This window comes from Eschrichtius robustus, chromosome 10 (assembly GCF_028021215.1).
Source record: "Eschrichtius robustus isolate mEscRob2 chromosome 10, mEscRob2.pri, whole genome shotgun sequence".
In the NCBI taxonomy this organism is placed as follows: Eukaryota; Metazoa; Chordata; class Mammalia; order Artiodactyla; family Eschrichtiidae; genus Eschrichtius; species Eschrichtius robustus.
In genome coordinates this window covers 103,913,859-103,932,125 of record NC_090833.1, presented here as the reverse complement: position 1 = coordinate 103,932,125, position 18,267 = coordinate 103,913,859, and the positions used below count along the sequence as shown (strand labels likewise).

General features: G+C 53.5%; 1 protein-coding gene across 1 annotated transcript; it reads left to right on the top strand.

Moving 5' to 3' along the window:
* The first annotated feature begins 43 nt into the window (after window positions 1-43).
* On the top strand, window positions 44-2,955 carry EGR3 (early growth response 3). Its single transcript, XM_068552908.1, has 2 exons — window positions 44-251; window positions 1,558-2,955. The coding sequence occupies exons 1-2, from the start codon at window positions 98-100 to the stop codon at window positions 2,565-2,567; spliced, it is 1,164 nt and encodes a 387-aa protein (XP_068409009.1). The 5' UTR covers window positions 44-97; the 3' UTR covers window positions 2,568-2,955.
* The last annotated feature ends 15,312 nt before the right edge of the window (window positions 2,956-18,267 follow it).

Below are 18,267 nucleotides of genomic sequence, written 5' to 3'. Positions count from 1 at the left end.
CCACGGATCGCCTCTCCGATGCCGCTTGCCTGGAAGCTGCGTTAGGAGCGAGCGGCGGCGGTGGCGGCGGCGGCGGCGGCGGCAGCTCGGGAGTGCTATGACCGGCAAACTCGCCGAGAAGCTGCCGGTGACCATGAGCAGTTTGCTAAACCAACTGCCTGACAATCTGTACCCCGAGGAGATCCCCAGCGCGCTCAACCTCTTTTCTGGCAGCAGCGACTCGGTAGCCCATTACAATCAGATGGCTACAGGTAAGGGCGGCGGGGAGGCGGCGAGGAAGGAAAGGGAGAGAGGAAGAGGAGGAGGGAACAAGCTAGCGATGGATGGATGGATGGATGGATGGATGGATGGATGGATGGATGGATGGATGGATAGATGGATGGATGGATGGAGAGATGGGGGGCGCGCTGGGAATTTTCCGGGGGGCGAGTTGCTTTTCCCACCCACTCCTCCCGCCCTCCCCGATCGGGAAGGCTCGGTTGGCGACGCCACGGTAGAGGCTTCGGTTCTCCCGGGTGGGGGCAGCCGCCGACCGAAGGGAGGTAGGTGCAAGCGGCTCTGGGGTTCTCCACTTAGGGGGCGCGATCGCCGGGCTGTGCGCAAGGCGTAATGCTGTCGCCCCCTTTCCCGGGAGGAGCCCAACGTCCCTTTTCACCCGCGCTCTCCCCCCTTACTCCCTCAGCCTCCCACCCGGGATGGAGCCATGTGCGGCGTGGAGTCCCCGCGGTGGGAGAGGTACTGCGACGCTGCCTTTCCAGGGCGTTCAGCAAAGCCGTGGGGGTGTGGGGACGGCGGGGAGGGGAGAAGGTGGGGGCCCACCCGCGCGGGGGCTGCCACGGGGGACGATCCCCGGACCGAGGAGCTTGGGAAGAGCGGCCACTCCCGCCATGGAGACACCGGCCGGTTTTCCGCCGCCCTCCACTCTCGCTAAGCTGAGGCTGGGCTTTCCCCCTCCAGCAAAAGCCGAAAGCTCCTTCAGGCCCGGAGGAGGCTGGGGCTGGGGAGGCGGCGGGAGAGCTCCCTTTGCGGACAGCACCCCTCTACGCGCCGCGGACAAAGCGTCGGAGCGCTCCGGGTCAGCTCCCCGGGGGGCAGTGCGCACCGCGGGCTTCGTCGGGGCAGGAGAGGCGCGGGGTCCGGCGCGGACAGCGCTAGGGGAAGAGGCCGAGTTGTGTGCGCTGGAGAGCGAGAGCCCAGCGCGCTCCGGGTCTGAAACTACCTGTAGCTGCAGCTACCTGCCCGCCCCACCTCGGGAATAACAACAATGCTTCTCGCGCTCGCGCCTGTGTGTGTGTGTGTGTGGTACGGGAGTGTGTGTGTATGGCGTGTGCGGTGTGTGTGCAGCAGCCACTCCACACCCCGATCAGTAGTATTTTGCTGTATCCAGGTTGCGCCCGGGAGCGCGGCACCGCCCGCTTTGCGCCTGGCGCAGCCTACCCCATGCGCTGCGCACTCCACCCGGCCGCACCTCCACACCTGGGCAAGGACCTGGGCGCCCCGGCCTGGGAGCCGACTCGGCTTCACTCACCCCTCCCCTCTCTCCCTCGCTCTCCGCAGAGAATGTGATGGACATCGGTCTGACCAACGAGAAACCCAACCCGGAACTCTCTTATTCGGGCTCCTTCCAGCCAGCCCCTGGCAACAAGACCGTGACCTACTTGGGAAAGTTCGCCTTCGACTCCCCTTCCAACTGGTGCCAGGACAACATCATTAGCCTCATGAGCGCCGGCATCTTGGGGGTGCCCCCGGCCTCTGGGGCACTCAGCACGCAAACCTCCACGGCCAGCATGGTGCAGCCGCCGCAGGGGGAAGTGGAGGCCATGTATCCGGCGCTGCCCCCCTATTCTAACTGCAGTGATCTCTACTCGGAGCCTGTGTCTTTCCACGACCCCCAGGGCAACCCCGGGCTCGCCTATTCCCCCCAGGATTACCAATCGGCCAAACCAGCCTTGGACAGCAATCTCTTCCCCATGATTCCTGACTACAACCTATACCACCACCCCAACGACATGGGCTCCATTCCGGAGCACAAGCCCTTCCAGGGCATGGACCCCATCCGGGTCAACCCGCCCCCTATTACCCCCCTGGAGACCATCAAGGCATTCAAAGACAAGCAGATCCACCCGGGCTTTGGCAGCCTGCCCCAGCCGCCGCTCACGCTCAAGCCCATCCGGCCCCGCAAGTACCCCAACCGACCCAGCAAGACCCCGCTCCACGAGCGGCCCCACGCGTGCCCGGCGGAGGGCTGCGACCGCCGTTTCAGCCGCTCGGACGAGCTGACCCGGCATCTGCGCATCCACACGGGCCACAAGCCCTTCCAGTGCCGGATCTGCATGCGGAGCTTCAGCCGCAGCGACCACCTTACCACTCACATCCGCACGCATACGGGCGAGAAGCCCTTTGCCTGCGAGTTCTGCGGGCGCAAGTTTGCGCGCAGCGACGAGCGCAAGCGCCACGCCAAGATCCACCTCAAGCAAAAGGAGAAGAAGGCGGAGAAGGGGGGTGCGCCTTCTGCGTCCTCGGCGGCCCCGGTGTCCCTGGCCCCTGTGGTCACCACCTGCGCCTGAGGCTCGGGCCCCCAGATCACACTTTTCCCCTCCAGTGTCTCCCGGCTGCTGGCCTGAATGCAGCCGGAAAGCTAGCCACGGAGGCGCAGGGGCCGCGCCCTGGCCTCTCCATGGACGTAAGGCCCCTTGTTTCCCTTCGCTGTCCCCCGTTTCCACCCTTTCACACCGGCCAACGGTCGGGGGCCAGGGCAGGAGGCGCCTTCCCCTTGCTGCCCCCCATTAGCCAAGGCGTGGGGGCGGAATGGTGGCGTCTAGCCCGCTTTGTTCAGTTGGGATCGTCTTGATCCAGGGGCCGCCGGGCCGGGCCAAGGACCTGCGGGGGACTGAAGGCTGGGCCCGCCCAAGCCTCGCTGGACCCAAGCACCTCATGGTTCCCCCCATGTCTCCCTCGGTTCCCCATCGAAGACCCGAGAGGGGGAGGGGGTAAGGAGCGCACCAAAGCGCAGAGCTTGCTGCCCGCCGCACGCACGCGCGCCTGCGTGCGGGGATGCGCGCGAGTGTGCGTGCTCGCGTGAGTGTATGTGTGCGTGTGTGTTTCTGTGTGTGCGTGTGTGTTTCTGTGTGTGTGTGTGCGCGCGCGCGCACGTGTGTGTGCGAGACTCTTGAGCTGAACTGGGCTATGTCCACCCCAAACTCTTCCCCACCTCGGGTCCCCAGGCCGCTGGGGGCCTGCACGTGGCGGGACGAGACGGTCTTCCACCTGCTCCGAAATAATGTTTCTTACAGAAATGCCTCGGGTGCCGCCGCCGCGGTGCTGCTACCGCCGCTTAGGGTTTGGCCCCTCAGAATCCCTCCTTTTCCGAGCGCTTCCCTCTCAAGGCCTCAGGGCAGTTTGATCTTCGGGGAGAAGAAGCAGCCATCACTGAACCTGCCTTTTAAAAAAATGTGTTTCCTCGGCCCCAGAGATTTTAAAATCTCTGTTCCTGAGTTTGCCCTTTTTCCCCCTCCTCTCCCTTCTCCCCTCTAAGCCTTTTCCCACCTCTTTCCAAATCTTTTTCCAAAAAGGCAGGCCTCAACCAACCACCCCATTTTGCCATCTTTTTGTTCTCTCACCCACATACCCATTTCTCTTCCCACCATTAATGGGAATGCAGCCTTTTTTCTCTCTCTCTCTTTGTCATCACCAACACAACAGGTAGAATTCAAATTTATGAGTATGGTGTGTGTGTGTGTGTGTGTGTGTGTATGTATGTATATATGTGTGTCTACACACACACACATATATATAGATATACATATATATACATTTATATATAACATGCACACAATATGTATTCCTAGTAAAATTAAATCTCTAAGGTACTTGGCTATCCAGTGCAGTGCACCGGAATAAAGAGAATTTGTAGGCATTTACAGCTTTAAATGATTTATTTTTTATGAAAAATTTAACTGATGAGATTATATCTACATATGTGTGTATGTGTGTGTGAGTATGTATGTATGCATCCATATACACACATATACACACATCTCTGTCCAAATTTTCCTCAAAGCTATGGGGATGTTTGCATTAATCCATGTTGATGAATGAGGCATATCTTTTCCATACCCCAGTCTCACCTTCTCCCCACCCTACCTCACCTCTTCTCAGGCACCCCCTCCTCCCCAGCCTCCTCCACACAGGGGTGACTCTTTGGAAGTGGAGTAGTAGGGAAGGTCACTCTCTGACACAGCTTCCGGTGTAGTCTTGCCTGAATGTACTGTTCCCTGTTAGCGTTATTTCTCCTGTGGTCAGTAAGCTGCCCAGAGAGAAGGAACAAAGGTCTGGAGTTTACAGAATGTCTGTTTTTAAAGTCACTTTATGCATTTCCCACTTTTTTTTAAAAAAAAAAAGAAAAAAGCACCGGGTTTTTTGGTGGCGGATAGATAATACTAAAGGAGTCTAGTGAAAGGGGGGAAAAAAATCAAAGAGCAGGCGATTGTGGACTTCCAGGTACTTGGACTTTTTGTAGAAGGAGAGAGAAGTGGATGAAGTTTGCCAGGAGGGCCCATATTTTTTCAGCTGAAGGGTAAAATCTTTCTTTGCAGAGACAGTATTTTGCTGAATACTTTTTATAATGTGATGATTATTAAAAACAAAAATTTTGGTCACTTCAAAGCTGGAAGGAGGAATCAGATATCCTTTAATATTTTTTCCTTGCTCCTTCTGGTATATGCATGTCACTGCATGATAACTCTGAGTTTTCCTTTGTTTTAATAAAACTGTTCTCAGACATTTAAGCTAAACTAAGAGAAAAATAGCTTTGTTGCCAAAAGGTTGTGCTATCCAGATTTTTTATATGTCTGCATGTTTTAAGAAAAAAACAGCAAAAGAAAATGCACTCTAACTTATGTGAACTGAGAGAAAAAAATCAGGTTTTAAACAGGAAAACCTATGGGGAATGATATTTTTTGAAAGACTTTTGTATAAAGTTGAGTACTTAGAAAAAGACAAACCAGATGTAATATATTTTGTGGATGTTTTTATTTCTTGGATTTATAGTACCTTATACTAAGGTTAAACAAATATGCTTGTTATCGTGAAAAGGTGAAATTCTTCACCAACATTTCATTTGCTCCTTCGTCACATTGTTATGCCAATATAATATAGTTAATGAAAACAGCATTTTTAAAAACTGAAATATTGAAATGGTGTAATGTTGTACCATTTGCACTGTGAGCAAATGCTAATACAGTAAATATATTGTGTTTGCTGACAATCAGCCGGCCTATAAATCTCCTTATTTTATTTCTTGTTTTCATAGCATAAAGTTTTGGTTTGGCCTGTTTTTTGTCTTGTTTTGTTTCTGGCTGGTGGTTGGTTTGATAGGTTCTTACGCCTGGTTTTTGTGGTTCTCGCTCTGAAACCCCTCACCATGGAAACATGGAGTCTGGTGTTCTTAGAAGTTGGTTAGAATTTCGTGCAGGTTCTGGCGTTTCAAACTCAATGTTGAGTGTTTACTGTGGTTCTCAGAGAATTCTACTGTGGTTCTAGGGATTCTCCTCCACACTTCTGGGAGCCTCAAACTGCCAGAGAGATTAGGTGAACAGATTAGATAAGCTCATGGGAGCCGGGGCTGATGACTGGAACCTTCTAGAATCTTTCTCTCTGGTTTCCAATGGGTATTTGAGAGTAGAAGGGAGGGGATCTCCTGGCTTATGAACTATTTCTCTGGTGGCTGCAGGGAGCACCAGAATAGGACCTGCGGTGGTCTCTGCGGCCACACCGAGTATTACTCTTGCTAGAGCTTTTGAAGCCTGAAAAACAGATGGAGATTTGAGAGGGGGTCTTCAGTGTTGGCAAGATAACCAGAGAGATTGAAAGCTTTTTGGTGGTCAGATAATTGGGAAAAATCAGGCTTAAAAGCACTACAATGCAGTCCCACTTGGACAGGATTCTCCAGGCCTCACTATTTGTAGCTGCCTGGGAAAGGGTGTCCTAGTTCTTATGAGCTACCCAAGGATCCGATGCTTAGAAGAGAAGAAAGAACACAGGAATTTGGAGAAATACAAGGAATGTTTTATAGAGCAGTAATCCCTCCCATCTTACAACTTCTATCTCCCATAGAAGTGATGCTTCCCTACCCTATGAGCTTTCTTCTCCAGAACCTTCCCTTTCCTTAACTGAATTTATTTGCCAGCCCTAGAGCTTTCTCCATTTCTCTTGAAGAGATATGTACCCTCCACTTCCTTCCCGCGTCCACATCTCCATCCTGCTCCCTTCACCTTATTTCCCATCGTTTTTAGAATCCTTTATCATTGGGAGGCTTGTTCTAGAACAGTCTTCGAACAGATCAATCCTCTCCCTCCTGCCTGCCCTCTTGCTTGGGTTTCTCAGCCATGCATTTTGCATATTATCTGCCTCAGCAACATTTAGGGGCTTGGTGTCTGATACAGAGCCATGTCAATGTAGCATGACATTATGACTGGGGGACAGTGTCTCAATGCCTGGCGTGCCATCCAGGCCAGCCATACAGTGACAGAACTATACTATGGTGTCCCTGCTCAGAAACACCCCCGGCCCCCCACCCCACCCCACCCCTGTATCCTGCCCTCCATGTAGGCCCATCACAGTGAAAAAGGTGGGTGGTATTTCTGGTTGGCTATAGTTACTAAGACTTTGAAGGCAGACCTGGGTGGAGGAGGTGGGCTCTGGCCTTAGAAAAGAATGTTCTTGAAGTAAGAGATCAATAACAAGAACGCAATATGCAGTCTTAAATTTTCTCGCCCACACAGTTCTAGGTCACTGGCTGCCATCTTGAATTCCCTTCTCTCACCTCATGAAACTTTGAAACTTCCAAGCTGCAACTTTGTGTACAGCCACAAGGAGGTATCCTTCTTTTTTAACAGAGGGAATCCAAGATGGCCGAAAAGTCCTAATGATGGAGCATATAATCCATCTCTTTGCTAAACTGGATGAATCCTTCCAGATTTCTATGTGTTTTTCAAGTGAACATCATCAGAGGAAGATAGCTCACTGGGTGTCTTCACAGTTAGCGTTCAGCCCCACCTGCACCTTCTCCAATCAAGCCAGGCCTTCAGAGTGATACTTTCGTCAGCAGTGTACTATGCGGCATGATTAATAAACTCACTTCCCATTGGTGCATATTGCTCAACCCATCCTTGTTCAACCACTGGGTTACTTGGCAATATGGCAGTCTGCCTGGCTGGCACCAGCCCTGTGTGGTGTAATCTCTGATTCACACTGTGTAGCTAGATAAGGCTGCCCCAGATAGCATGACACCAGCAACCCAACCTGCCTGGGTTTTGTAAATATGGGGAGAGGAGATTCAACCCTGAAACTTAGGGGTGAAGTGGGGGTATGGTAGAGGAAAGGCCTGGATGGGGCTGTCATGAGAAGGAATCAAGGGAGGCTTTGCAAAGAAGAGGCCTAGGAACAAAATCAGGCATAAAAGTGTGGAAACCCTAAGTTGTTTGGGGGTGAATGAAAGGATCCCCCCCCCATGCACATACCCCTCCGGAGTGACCTACGGAAGGTGATGACTCTTTGCAAAATTGTACTCAGTAAAATGGGATTGGATACAAATGAGAAGATACTTTGTGAGAACTGGGGGCAAGGAATAGCTTATATTTTTATATGGTGGTGGTTGTGGTGGTGGTGGTGAGGTGGTGGTGAGTGAGTGTGTATGTGTGTGTGTGTGTGTGTGTTTATGTATTATTCACAAGTATATAAAAAGGAATAGGAAGATGGATTCCGGCGAATGTAGGCAGTAGCTATGGCCAGTCGTTACTGATCCCCTTTTGCTAGTCCAGAATTTGCTTGCATAGATGAGGGGGTTGTGAGCTGCCTTTTCCCAGCCTTGATCAGCTCCCCTTGTGTCCTGGAATAATAAACCTGGGGAAAGTAGGAGAACTCTGTGTGTCCCAAAGACTAGAAATCATACTGGCAAAACCTTAACGACTAGGGGAAAATGACTTTCTAAAAGGTGCCATGGGGTTTTAAAAATAGGTCAGAATCCTAAATCTATCTCAAGTGGTTCTTTTTAGAAAACCCACTCTTTGTGTGGAGAGGAATGAGGTCTCCAGAAGAAGGGGGAAGATCTGAGTGACGCTTGGAGCCCCTTGGTCACAGCAGTCCCTGGGACAGCCCTGAGGACATGGTCACTCCCCCATCAATCATCTAAGGAGGCCTGGAACATGTCTGGCCTCATCAGCTTCTCCCAGAATCCCAGGTCTTGAAATTTCACCACTCCTTTTGCTTGAAGTTTACCATCCATGCCACCTATAATATTTTCCACGATGATCATTTTCACAACCCTCTACAAGAACAGAGGTGGGCCAGGGTTGGGGGCAGTGTCACGGGGCTTTCCCCAACTTGTGCTAAAGTCTCTGACGTGTCTGTGCCCAATCAGGAAGGGACCAGACCCTGACTCTCCTGCCTGGGATCCTCATTCCCCATCCTCATCACGACTGCTTCATCTGGGCTCTGGAATTGGGGTCGTCCCTGCCGCTGCCCCTGCTGGCCACCAGGGGCACAGCGCTCCTCTGCCCACTGACCTGGGCATGAAAAAACTATGTCTTCCTTTCTGGCAAACACACAGATGGCTAGAAGAAAGGTTTCCGAGCAATCTTACTAAGGAGGTAATGCAAACAGATCATGGACACAAAGCCACAAAGAAGAATTAGAGAATACAAGGTTCTAGACGGTGCTGACTACTTAAAAGAACATGGGGCTGGTTTACTGAGATCCTGCTCTGCTCTCAAGATCTCTGGATGAAGGATGAAGAAGGCAATCTCTGGGCCTTGGAATGCCTTTCCTGGACCTCAGCCACCCCACTCTGCTCCTACAGTCTCCTCCTTTACCCATTCCTGGGGGCCTCCAGGACTCTACAACCCTCCATTTCCATCATTGCTCCAGTGATGTTCTCTCCTTTGCACGGAGCGTGATTGCTAGTCCTTCAGGTGGCTCTCCCCATGAGGCCTGCCCAGGGCCTGCAGCCATCTCTACCTTGGACCTTTCACAGTAGCATCACAACCCGACCAAAAACAGATGCTCTTTTCCAATCCAGCCAACAGCAGACTTGAGTCCCCTTTGGGGTCACCCACTGAGTTCCCAGCGAGAGGCTCAGGAATGCTTCCATCTCTCAGCTCCCTGGAGGAAAAGAGATGTCTTAACGCCCCTGAGGCTGGAGACAGCCCAGCCCTCCATGGGGGAAGTTACCCTTGTCTGTGGCCCTGCATTCTCTGGGGTGGTTCACCCCAGGGGTTGACCGCTTACCCAGAATGCATCAGGTCCCTGTCTCCACCAAAGGGAGGGAGATTAGTGACCAGAACAGAACTGGACCTCCAGGAACGTTGGCTTCTTCTCAACGACAGGCTGCAAGGGCTCTGGCGCTTTTACTCCTGAGGGTTTTTCCCCTCCAGGCGCCCAAAGTTCTTCCATTCTTCCTTGTTCCCTTTTCCCCACTACTTAGGAAGGTCAGGCCATCTGAGCAAGAAAGCAGAAAATTTTCCGGGTCCTGCGTGACCCTAGGGTACTAAGGAAAGCTTTCTTGGGGGCACTTATTACTTACTCAGTTCTCTGTCCTGAAAACTGAGAGGCAGTTTGATAACCCAGCAGCTACTCCAGCTTTTCCTTTGGGGCCCTTAACCTGCTTTGGAATCACCACCTCCATCCGAGATCTGAATCCCACCTCTTGCCACTTTCTTGCAGTGTGACTGTCAGCAGGTTTCTTAGTCTCTCTGGACGTCACTTTCCTCCCGTCTGATCATTACTCTTGTGGGGTTCAAAAGAGGTGATGCGTATGGTGCCTGATTCAGTGTGGGTGTTCCATAAACGTCACTCATCTTCCTTGTCCCTTGCCCCTGTCCCCTTTCCCCATCCTCCAAACCCAGATGTGAGAAAGAGGGCTCTGGCTCCACCAGGGATGGGTACACCGATTCAAAGACGGCCAGAGGAACTTGCAGTCCTCACGACCACTCCCAACCCCAGCCATCCACTGGACGTCTGTATTCTGAAAATGGACCCTCTCCACCCCAAGTCTGACCAGAGGACACAAGTCCTGTCCCCTCTTGGCCACAGCTGCTGCTCATTGTTGCCATTTCTTGACCTGGTTCCTGACCCCTTCCCAGGTCCTTTTGTCTCTCTCACTTAAATGGGTGGATGTAACACCTTCCTGATCCAGTATCATCTACAAAGTTAATTAATGTGTCATTGAGCTATTGCCTGCTTCCTGATCCTCACCAGGGATTTAAATAAAACCCAACAGCCCCAGCTCTTCCCCGACAGTCCCTCACCCTGGATCTGAGACTTGTTCTTAGTCATCAGTCCTTGACCTCAGCCTTCTGGCCAGTTCTCAGCTTCCAGCCCCAGGGCTGGTGGCACTGCCACCCCCAACCCTAGTCTGGGAGCAGAAGTGCCATCTAAGGCTTTTATGGCAGTGACGTTCTATGAGAGAATCAGGGATGTCAGGGCCCTTACCTCATCCCACCCGCCCTGGGTGGGTTCCCCTAGATTTGTAGAGTCATAGGGGACCTTGAGAGGCAATTTAGTCCAACACTCCTTTTCAGGTAAGGAAATAGAGACCTCCAGAGGTCCCATGGCTTGTCCAAGATCACACATCCAGTAAAGGCAGAGCCAGGATTTCAGATCCAGACTATCAGTGGAGGGTCCCGTAAGAAGGTGCTGATTGCTTCATTTATTTAATAAATATTTATGGAAGGATATAGCCGTGAACAACAACAACAAAAATCCCTCCATTCTCAAAGATTCTCTTCTCCAGGGCAGAAACAGGTAACAAACAAACAAATACATATTATGTCCGATTGTGATCTGTATCGCAGAGAAGAATGCAGCAGAGTACGAAGAAGGAGGAGTGCTGGCGAGCAGGTTACAATACATTACAGGGTGGTCCAGGACAGCCTCATGGGGAAGGGGCCTTTGTGCACAGATGCAGGAGGTGATGGAGCTGGCCGCAAGGGGCCTCTGGGCAAGAGTGCTCTGGGCAGAGGGGAGGGAGAGTGTAAAGGTCCTGGGGATGGTGTTCTTGGGCTATTCAAGGAATCACGTGGAGCCAGAGTGACTGGAAAGGAGTGAGGCAAGGGGTCAGCCATAGGAAGAAGTCAGAGAGGCAGTGTGGGACCAGATCACAGAGAAAGCAAACACAATCTGAAGACTCATGGTCAGGGAGAGCGCCCCCCCCAACCCGCCACAGAGCCCCTGGGGAGAGCCACGACCTGTGCCTGGGTGTCCTCTCCCTCTGCCCAGGCTGCCTCTCCTTTCAGCCTTCAAAGCCCCTTCCCCTGCTTGGCTTCCTCATCTCCCTGACTGCAGTCTTCTTAAACTTTCTTCCACATCCTCTCGGAGGCCACCAATGCCTCCTAAACTCCAGCTTGTCCACAGAGAGACAGAACTGCCTCCCTTGAGAACCAAAGCCTGCGAACCCTTTCTCTTCCCATTGCCATTTGCCTTGGTGCCAAGTTCCTAATAAGATGGATGATCCTTCCTGCTGCCCAGCCTGAGAGTGGGAATCTCCCGTGGCCTCATCTCTCAGAAACTGCTCCTGCAAAGGCAGCTCCCTGCTTCTGTGGCTGCATTGGCCATGTCTCCTGCCTTGGCAAAGAGCTGGTGGATGGTCATGTTCCTCTGATAGGATCATATTCTTACCCCAGCCCTGAACGTGTGAGATGGGACATTCCTGAAATCACTTCATCCACAATCTTCCCATCCACAGCTCCAGCTCCCTGGATTGTTGCAAATCTTAGTCTTGGAGCATCATTTCTATACACTTGTCTGAGCAGTTTCATTCTGGAGAAGAAAAATGTCTTCCCCCTGCCTTTTCTTTGGTCTTCCACTTCGTGTCTTTCCAAAAGCCCCTATCAGTCTCTGTCTTTCCGTGGCAACTTGGCATCATCCAGAGCTTCTTTGCATCTATTCATTTATCCATTAATTTAGCAAAAGTGTATTAAAGCAGGTCCAGTGCCTGCCCCAGGGAGGGGAGGGAAGCAGCAGGCAGTACAAAGACGAACATGCACAGGACACTGTCCCTACCCTCGAGGATCTTCCATTCTGTCAAGGGAGAGGCAGATGCATAAACAGACTATTTCAATACATGGGGCCTGGTGTCACGTGATGGTGGTCCTTGATAGTAAGGCACTTAAATCAGAGTCTAGTGGGAGGCGGGGGAGGTAAGGGTGGGTTGAGGGAAACTTCCTGGGGGATCTTAGAAAGTCCTCTCCCAGGTCCCACAATAATAATGAAACCCCAAAGGTACTGAGAACTTACTACCTGCCAAGTGCTGTGCTAAGGTCTCTTGTGAATTATCCCATTGGACTCTAGGTAGAGTGGATCTACTTGGGGTGCTCACCTGGTGGCCTGTAGGGCTGCTCACTCTCTTGCCCTTTTCCCCGAAGAGGAAGAGAAAATTCCAGTGGCCCACGGGCCCCAGGAAACAACATAGCAGCTTGGAATCTCTGGAGCGGGCCCAGCTGGCTTGGTGGAGGTTGTCCAACCCAGATGACACTTCCCTGTGTTACATTCTGGTTGCTACTTCTTGCTACAGGGCAGCCATTTCTGGGGCTGGGGGGAGGGGTTAGGATGGGGATTCCATCTTCTGATTCTCCTTGGTCCGTGCAGAGCATCCCTCCTGCTGACCTCCGTGCCTGCTCCTCAGCCCAGAACCTGAGATGGTAAGCTGGGAGCAAAGACCGCCCCACACCCTCTTTCTTTTGGGCACTTAGAGTTCAGCTTCCACAATTCCAGGCATGGACAGACCTCTGCCTTCCCCCTTCTCAGCCCACCCACCTGCTTCTCCTTTGCTGCTATTGGAAGAACTCAGGCTCTCAGCCAAAAGACCAAAGGCGTAGCTTCAGCCCTAGCATTGCCTTTCCCTCTGTGTTAGACCATAGGTCAATCTCGGAACTTGGCTGAGCCTCTGTTCTCCCATCTGTACAATGGAGTTAATGCCCCAACTCTCCACAGGGCTGTTGAGCAGATGTGCTGCAATGTAAAATTGTGAAAAAGAGCTATTCTGTCCCAGAAACCTGAAGAAGACTATTGAGGGATGCTTTTCTCCTTTGACAGGTGAATATTCCAGGCAGATGTTCCCGGCAGAGCTAGGAGCTAGGTCTGAGCTCTTCCTACTAGATCTGGTGAGGAAACCACACAGGGTCCAGATGGCTCAGAGGTGACAAGCTCAGGAATGGTCCCTGCTTTACAGAAACTTCTGGGTCTTGGGGAGCTGAAATCTACCTCCAATGAGAATCTATATCGTCAAACAACTGTACACCCCTGGGCTCCACTGCATCAGGAGTCAGGCGATCTGGCTGTCGTTCTTGACTCTGAGATTTAGGACAAAACTGTGTGATGTTTGCAAAGCACAGTCTCCGTCTGGGTCTTTTTCTTTTTTTTTTTTTTTTTTAGTTTTTTGAGGAACGTCCATACTGTTTCCCATAGTGGATGCGCCAATTTACATTCCCACCAGCAGTGTAGCAGGGCTCCCTTTTCTCCACACCCTCTCCAGCATTTGTTATTTGTGGACTTTTTAATGACAGACATTCTGAGTGGTGTGAGGTGGTACCTCACTGTAGTTTTGATTTGCATTTCTCTAGTAATTAGCGGTGTTGAGCATCTTTTCATATGCCTATTGGCCATCTGTATGTCTTCTTTGTAGAAATGTCTATTTAGGTCTTCTGCCCATTTTTTGACTGGATTTTTTTTTAATTATTTATTTATTTATTTATTTATTTATTTATTTATTTATTTATTTTTGGCTGCGTTGGGTCTTCGTTGCTGCACGTAGGCTTCCTCTAGTTGTGGCAAGCGGGGGCTACTCTTCGTTGCAGTGCGCGGGCTTCTCATTGCCGTGGCTTCTCTCGTTGTGGAGCTCGGGCTCTAGGCGCGCGGGCTTCAGTAGTTGTGGCATGCGGGCTCAGTAGTTGTGGCTCGCGGGCTCTAGAGAGCAGACTCGGTAGTTGTCGTGCACGGGCTTAGTTGCTCCGCGGCATGTCGGATCTTCCCAGACCAGGGCTCGAACCCATGTCCCCTGCATTGGCAGGCGGATTCTTAACCACTGTGCCACCAGGGAAGCCCCCCCCGTCTGGGTCTTAAAGTCCTAGCAGGAAAGTGAGGGGTGCTAGCGGTAGATCCATACAGCACCCCAGCTCCGATGTCCTGGGACCAGCACACAGTACACACAAGACCCACCCCTTCACCTCCCCACAGCGGGGCTGAGCCAGAGCCTCCAGCGGCAGGACGGCAGGACAAGGGAGAGACCTCTGCTCCTGGCCTCCTGGGCCTGAATTTAACGATTCTGCTTCCTGCTGCTCAGACGCTCCGGCCTCTCTCCAGCCCCACTGGCTCCCTGGGCCCTCTGTTCCCCGACTCTAGTTCCTTCTGGCCTGCGTCTGTGGTGGGGGAATGTTCTGCGGCTGTGATTGTTTGGGGAATGTGCTTTTTAACCCTTTCTCTCCCTTATTTGCCTGCAAAGTGTGTAGAAACTGGCATTTAGCGAGGTCCCCTGGTTTGGGGTCCCATTCAGTCCAAATGCTCTCAGAGTGGCCTGAGGTGCGTGGATGGTCAGCCTCCCGCCCATGGACTGGAAGGGCCCAGAGGGTGGCTGGCTCCTGGCAGGAGCCACTGCCCTGCTGGGGGAGCAGCAGGGCCTGGAGGGCCCAGAAGCTCTGCCGCTGGGTCTCCACCCTGAACACTCATACTGCTGGGAGTCCTCCATTTTTGGATTTTAGCCCCAAACGCACCACCTGAGCCTCTACCTCTCCTACCGGGAAAGGCCTCTCAGGAGGTTCTGGAACCTCATTCCTTCTTTCCAACCCCAAAGCCCAAAGCCCATCCTCCTCCCTAACAGGCTGCCCGGAACCAGCAGCGCTTCCCAGCTGGCACACCCTCTCTCCCTTATCTCCAACATCACCTATTTATTCCACCCCTCACCCCACTGGAGCGTCTGCTGGGTTTCCCAACCACCCCTGGGTCAAGCCTGTGTCAGATGGGTTGAGTCATTACCTCCACCTCCTCCCCAACTCTCCCAGGTCCCAGGGCTTGGTCTGGTTTAGCAGGCTGGGAGGGACGACGCATCCCTCCCACGTAAGGAGAATCCGAGGCCCTACGGGCCTCCTGGGACTGGGATTTTCCTGAGGTTCCGCCTACCTTTGTCTTCCCTGGAACAATACCTGGTGGGTCCCCCTATGTCAGCACCATAGACCCCTCCATCACCCATTTGACCACCCAACAGATCGCCTGAGTTTGCTTCCTGCCCAGCTCTCCCCTGCAGCGCCTTCTCTGAGTACTCACGGAAACTTGGACGAAGCAGCTAACCTCTCTGGGCCTCAGATGACACATCTCTGAAATGGGGATAATAATACCTCGCCTGCCTCAGGCAGGACCCTGGGCCAGCCGATTTCCCAAGGTCCTCTTCCGGTTCTCTTAGGTCTGCTCATTCTCAGCTCTTTCTCGCCCCTACTCTGACAACAGCACCTCATCTGCACCCACTTGGGATTCTTAGCTCGCTTCTTCCCCATCCTTTGCACACCAGCCTTCTCCCAGCAGCTCTCTCCTTGGGTCCCACCTCTCTCCCATCCACATCCCTCTACCCTTGAGTCTCTCCAGACTTCCTTATAGGAATCTCCAAACAAATCCAAGAACAGGCCTCCAGACACCACCCCATCCCACCCCGCCGCCAGAGGTTCAGGTCACCACTTCCCTCTGCACTCCCCCCGCATCGTCCAGGGAACCCCAGAGGTTACAGAGCAAAGCCCAGTTTCCCTCTGGGGACCAGAAAATGGGCTCTGGCCTCTGTTCACGCAGCATTCTGAAGCTGGCGGGGCCCTCAGTGGTCCCTTCTGTGTGCAGCCGGGTGGTGGCAGGGTTGGGGGGGGCCGGGGGGGGCTCCCATCTTTGTACACGCCCTGCACACATGCTCACAGCGGCCTCACTCAATCCTCCCGCAAGCAGTCCCTCCTGCCCTCCCTCCCCCTCTCGATTTCTCTTTCTGCGCTGTGCTCCTAGAACACACCCTCCCAGCCCACCGATCCTACACATGCCACTGCGCTTTACAAGCATCAGCTCCAGAATTTCCCAGTTCTCCACTCGCTCCTCCACCCCATCCCTCCAACTCCTCCACCCCCAAAAGGGTGGGCCCCTGGCTGCCCACCAGACAGACACGCCTCAGCTTCCCCCAGCCTGCCTTTATCAGAAAGGTCTTTGCAGGTTCCTCCCTAAGCCCCTCACCTCCCTTTCCCCCTGAACAAAAGCAGCTCAAGGTCCCCAGCAGCCCTGGCAGCCCCTCCCCGGCATCTGGTGAAAGGACAAGAAAGAAGAACTGTAGGTTCTTTTTCCCCAAGACTCCTAGATTTTGCACCAAAATGCAGGGTGTGCTCCTGTTTGCATCTTTTTTTTTTTTTGTTTCCTTTCTGAAAATAACCATGAAACTATCATTTCCTCCCACTGCCTTTTCCCTATCTTATTTGGATTAGCAGAGTTGCTGGGAGAGGTGGTTTGGAGCCACTGACAGCTTCCTTCTCTGACCTGCGTCTGGAGGACTCACAGGTGGCTCTCAGGCAGGTGCTGCCAGATGGGTACTGGGTCCCGCAGGTTGGAAGGAAGGAGTGCAGATGCTGGGCACGGTGGGTCCAGGAGAACCCCCCCACCAAAAAAGAAAAAAAACCCAGCAACAATCAAGGGCTTCTGGGAAACCAGGTTCTGCCTGGCCTTGTCCCCAACGTGGCAAATATTGGGAAGAACTGTGCCCTGGTTTTCCCTCAGCTGTAGCTCCTGGGTGTGGGGGAAGGACCGGCAGCTCAGCCCCCTCCCGGGCCGACAGGAAGGGAGGCTGCAATGGTTGCAGACTCTCAAAGTGTGTGTGCGGGGGGGGAGATAAGCACAGAGGGATCTATACTTATACAAGAAGGAAAATGGGGTACATGCTGGGGAATATATTGCCCTTTTTCTATTTTGTTTTCACGCTCCTCCCATTCAGCCATTCTGGGCACTCATGCTGCTGCATCAAGCAAGCCTCTAAAGATGCCAGATCCAGGGTTGGGGGCGGCAGATCCGAGAGGCCCCCAAAGGAAGCTGCGGCTCACTGCACCCAAGCGCCTTCGGGGTCCAGCCCCCTGACTTCCCCTTGACTTGCTTGAGAAACTGCGTTCTCCCTCCACCCCCATCCTGCTCAGCCCTCGCTGTGGAGAGTTGCTGGCCCCGCGGGTCTCAAGCCCTCTGTGACACCTCAGAGAGGTCCAGAGGCAGCGGCTTGGGCAGAGGGAAGGCAGTTAGACACGGAGGGGCGAGGAGCCTCTTCTTGCAGGGCGCCCCATGGCCCCGGCTCCTGGACCCCGGCCTCTGAGGCCTGCGGCCACCTGGCTTTACTTCTGGCTGAAGATCACCCTGAGGGAGGGTCCGTGGGGCCCGGGAAGTTGCAGTCCCATGTGACGCAAGGGGTGGCTCGAGGAGGGTCTAAGACCTTTACTGCACACAGACCTTGGCCTGGCCCTGTGGGGTTTGGGGATTCTGTGCCCCCGGCCCCCTCCTCACGCTCACTTAGCCTCCCTTCCCTTCCCTGTGTGCCTTCTTTGGGGGTCCCTTGCTGATCAGTCCAGAGGTGCCGTGGGTCAGGGCTGGAGGCGGGCAGCTGGTCTGGCTTCAGTGGCGCCACTGGTTCCTCCTATGCTGTGAGACCCCCACTACATCCCCGCTCATGCTGGGTACCACCTTCTCGGGTGACCAGATTTACCCTCAGGAAGGCTGGAGTAGTGTCGTCTGCCCCATCTAATTCCTCCGGGTCGGCCTGCGGCAGCGGGGACCTCATTCTTTTCCTTGATGGCCCTCGCCTGCCCGAAAGGCAGAAGCCTTGACGTGGTGAGCTCCTCCCCCACGCCACAGTCCTTCCAAATACATCCACCCCGTGCACCCTCTCAATCCTGCCCCTTCTCCCCCAGCGGGACCCTTCTCCTCCCCCACTCCTGTGCCAGGCTGAGCTGCTATTTGGGGCTCTGGACGGCCCTGCGGTGTAATCAGTGCCCAGGGATAATTGCCACCTGCCCTGCCGGTGTCTGGGGGCTGTCTCGGCCACAGCAGCAGGGGGTGGACACTGGGCAGCCAGGCCTGGAGCGAGGTCAGGCTAGGGCAATCCTCCCCATCCCCCCAGATCTGCTCTTCGCCACCTATAGGACCTGCAAGGATTCCCCACGAAAGCCGTGCTCTCCTGGGGGCTGTGCCCACTGGGAGGCCCCGTGGCTACAGCTGGGAATG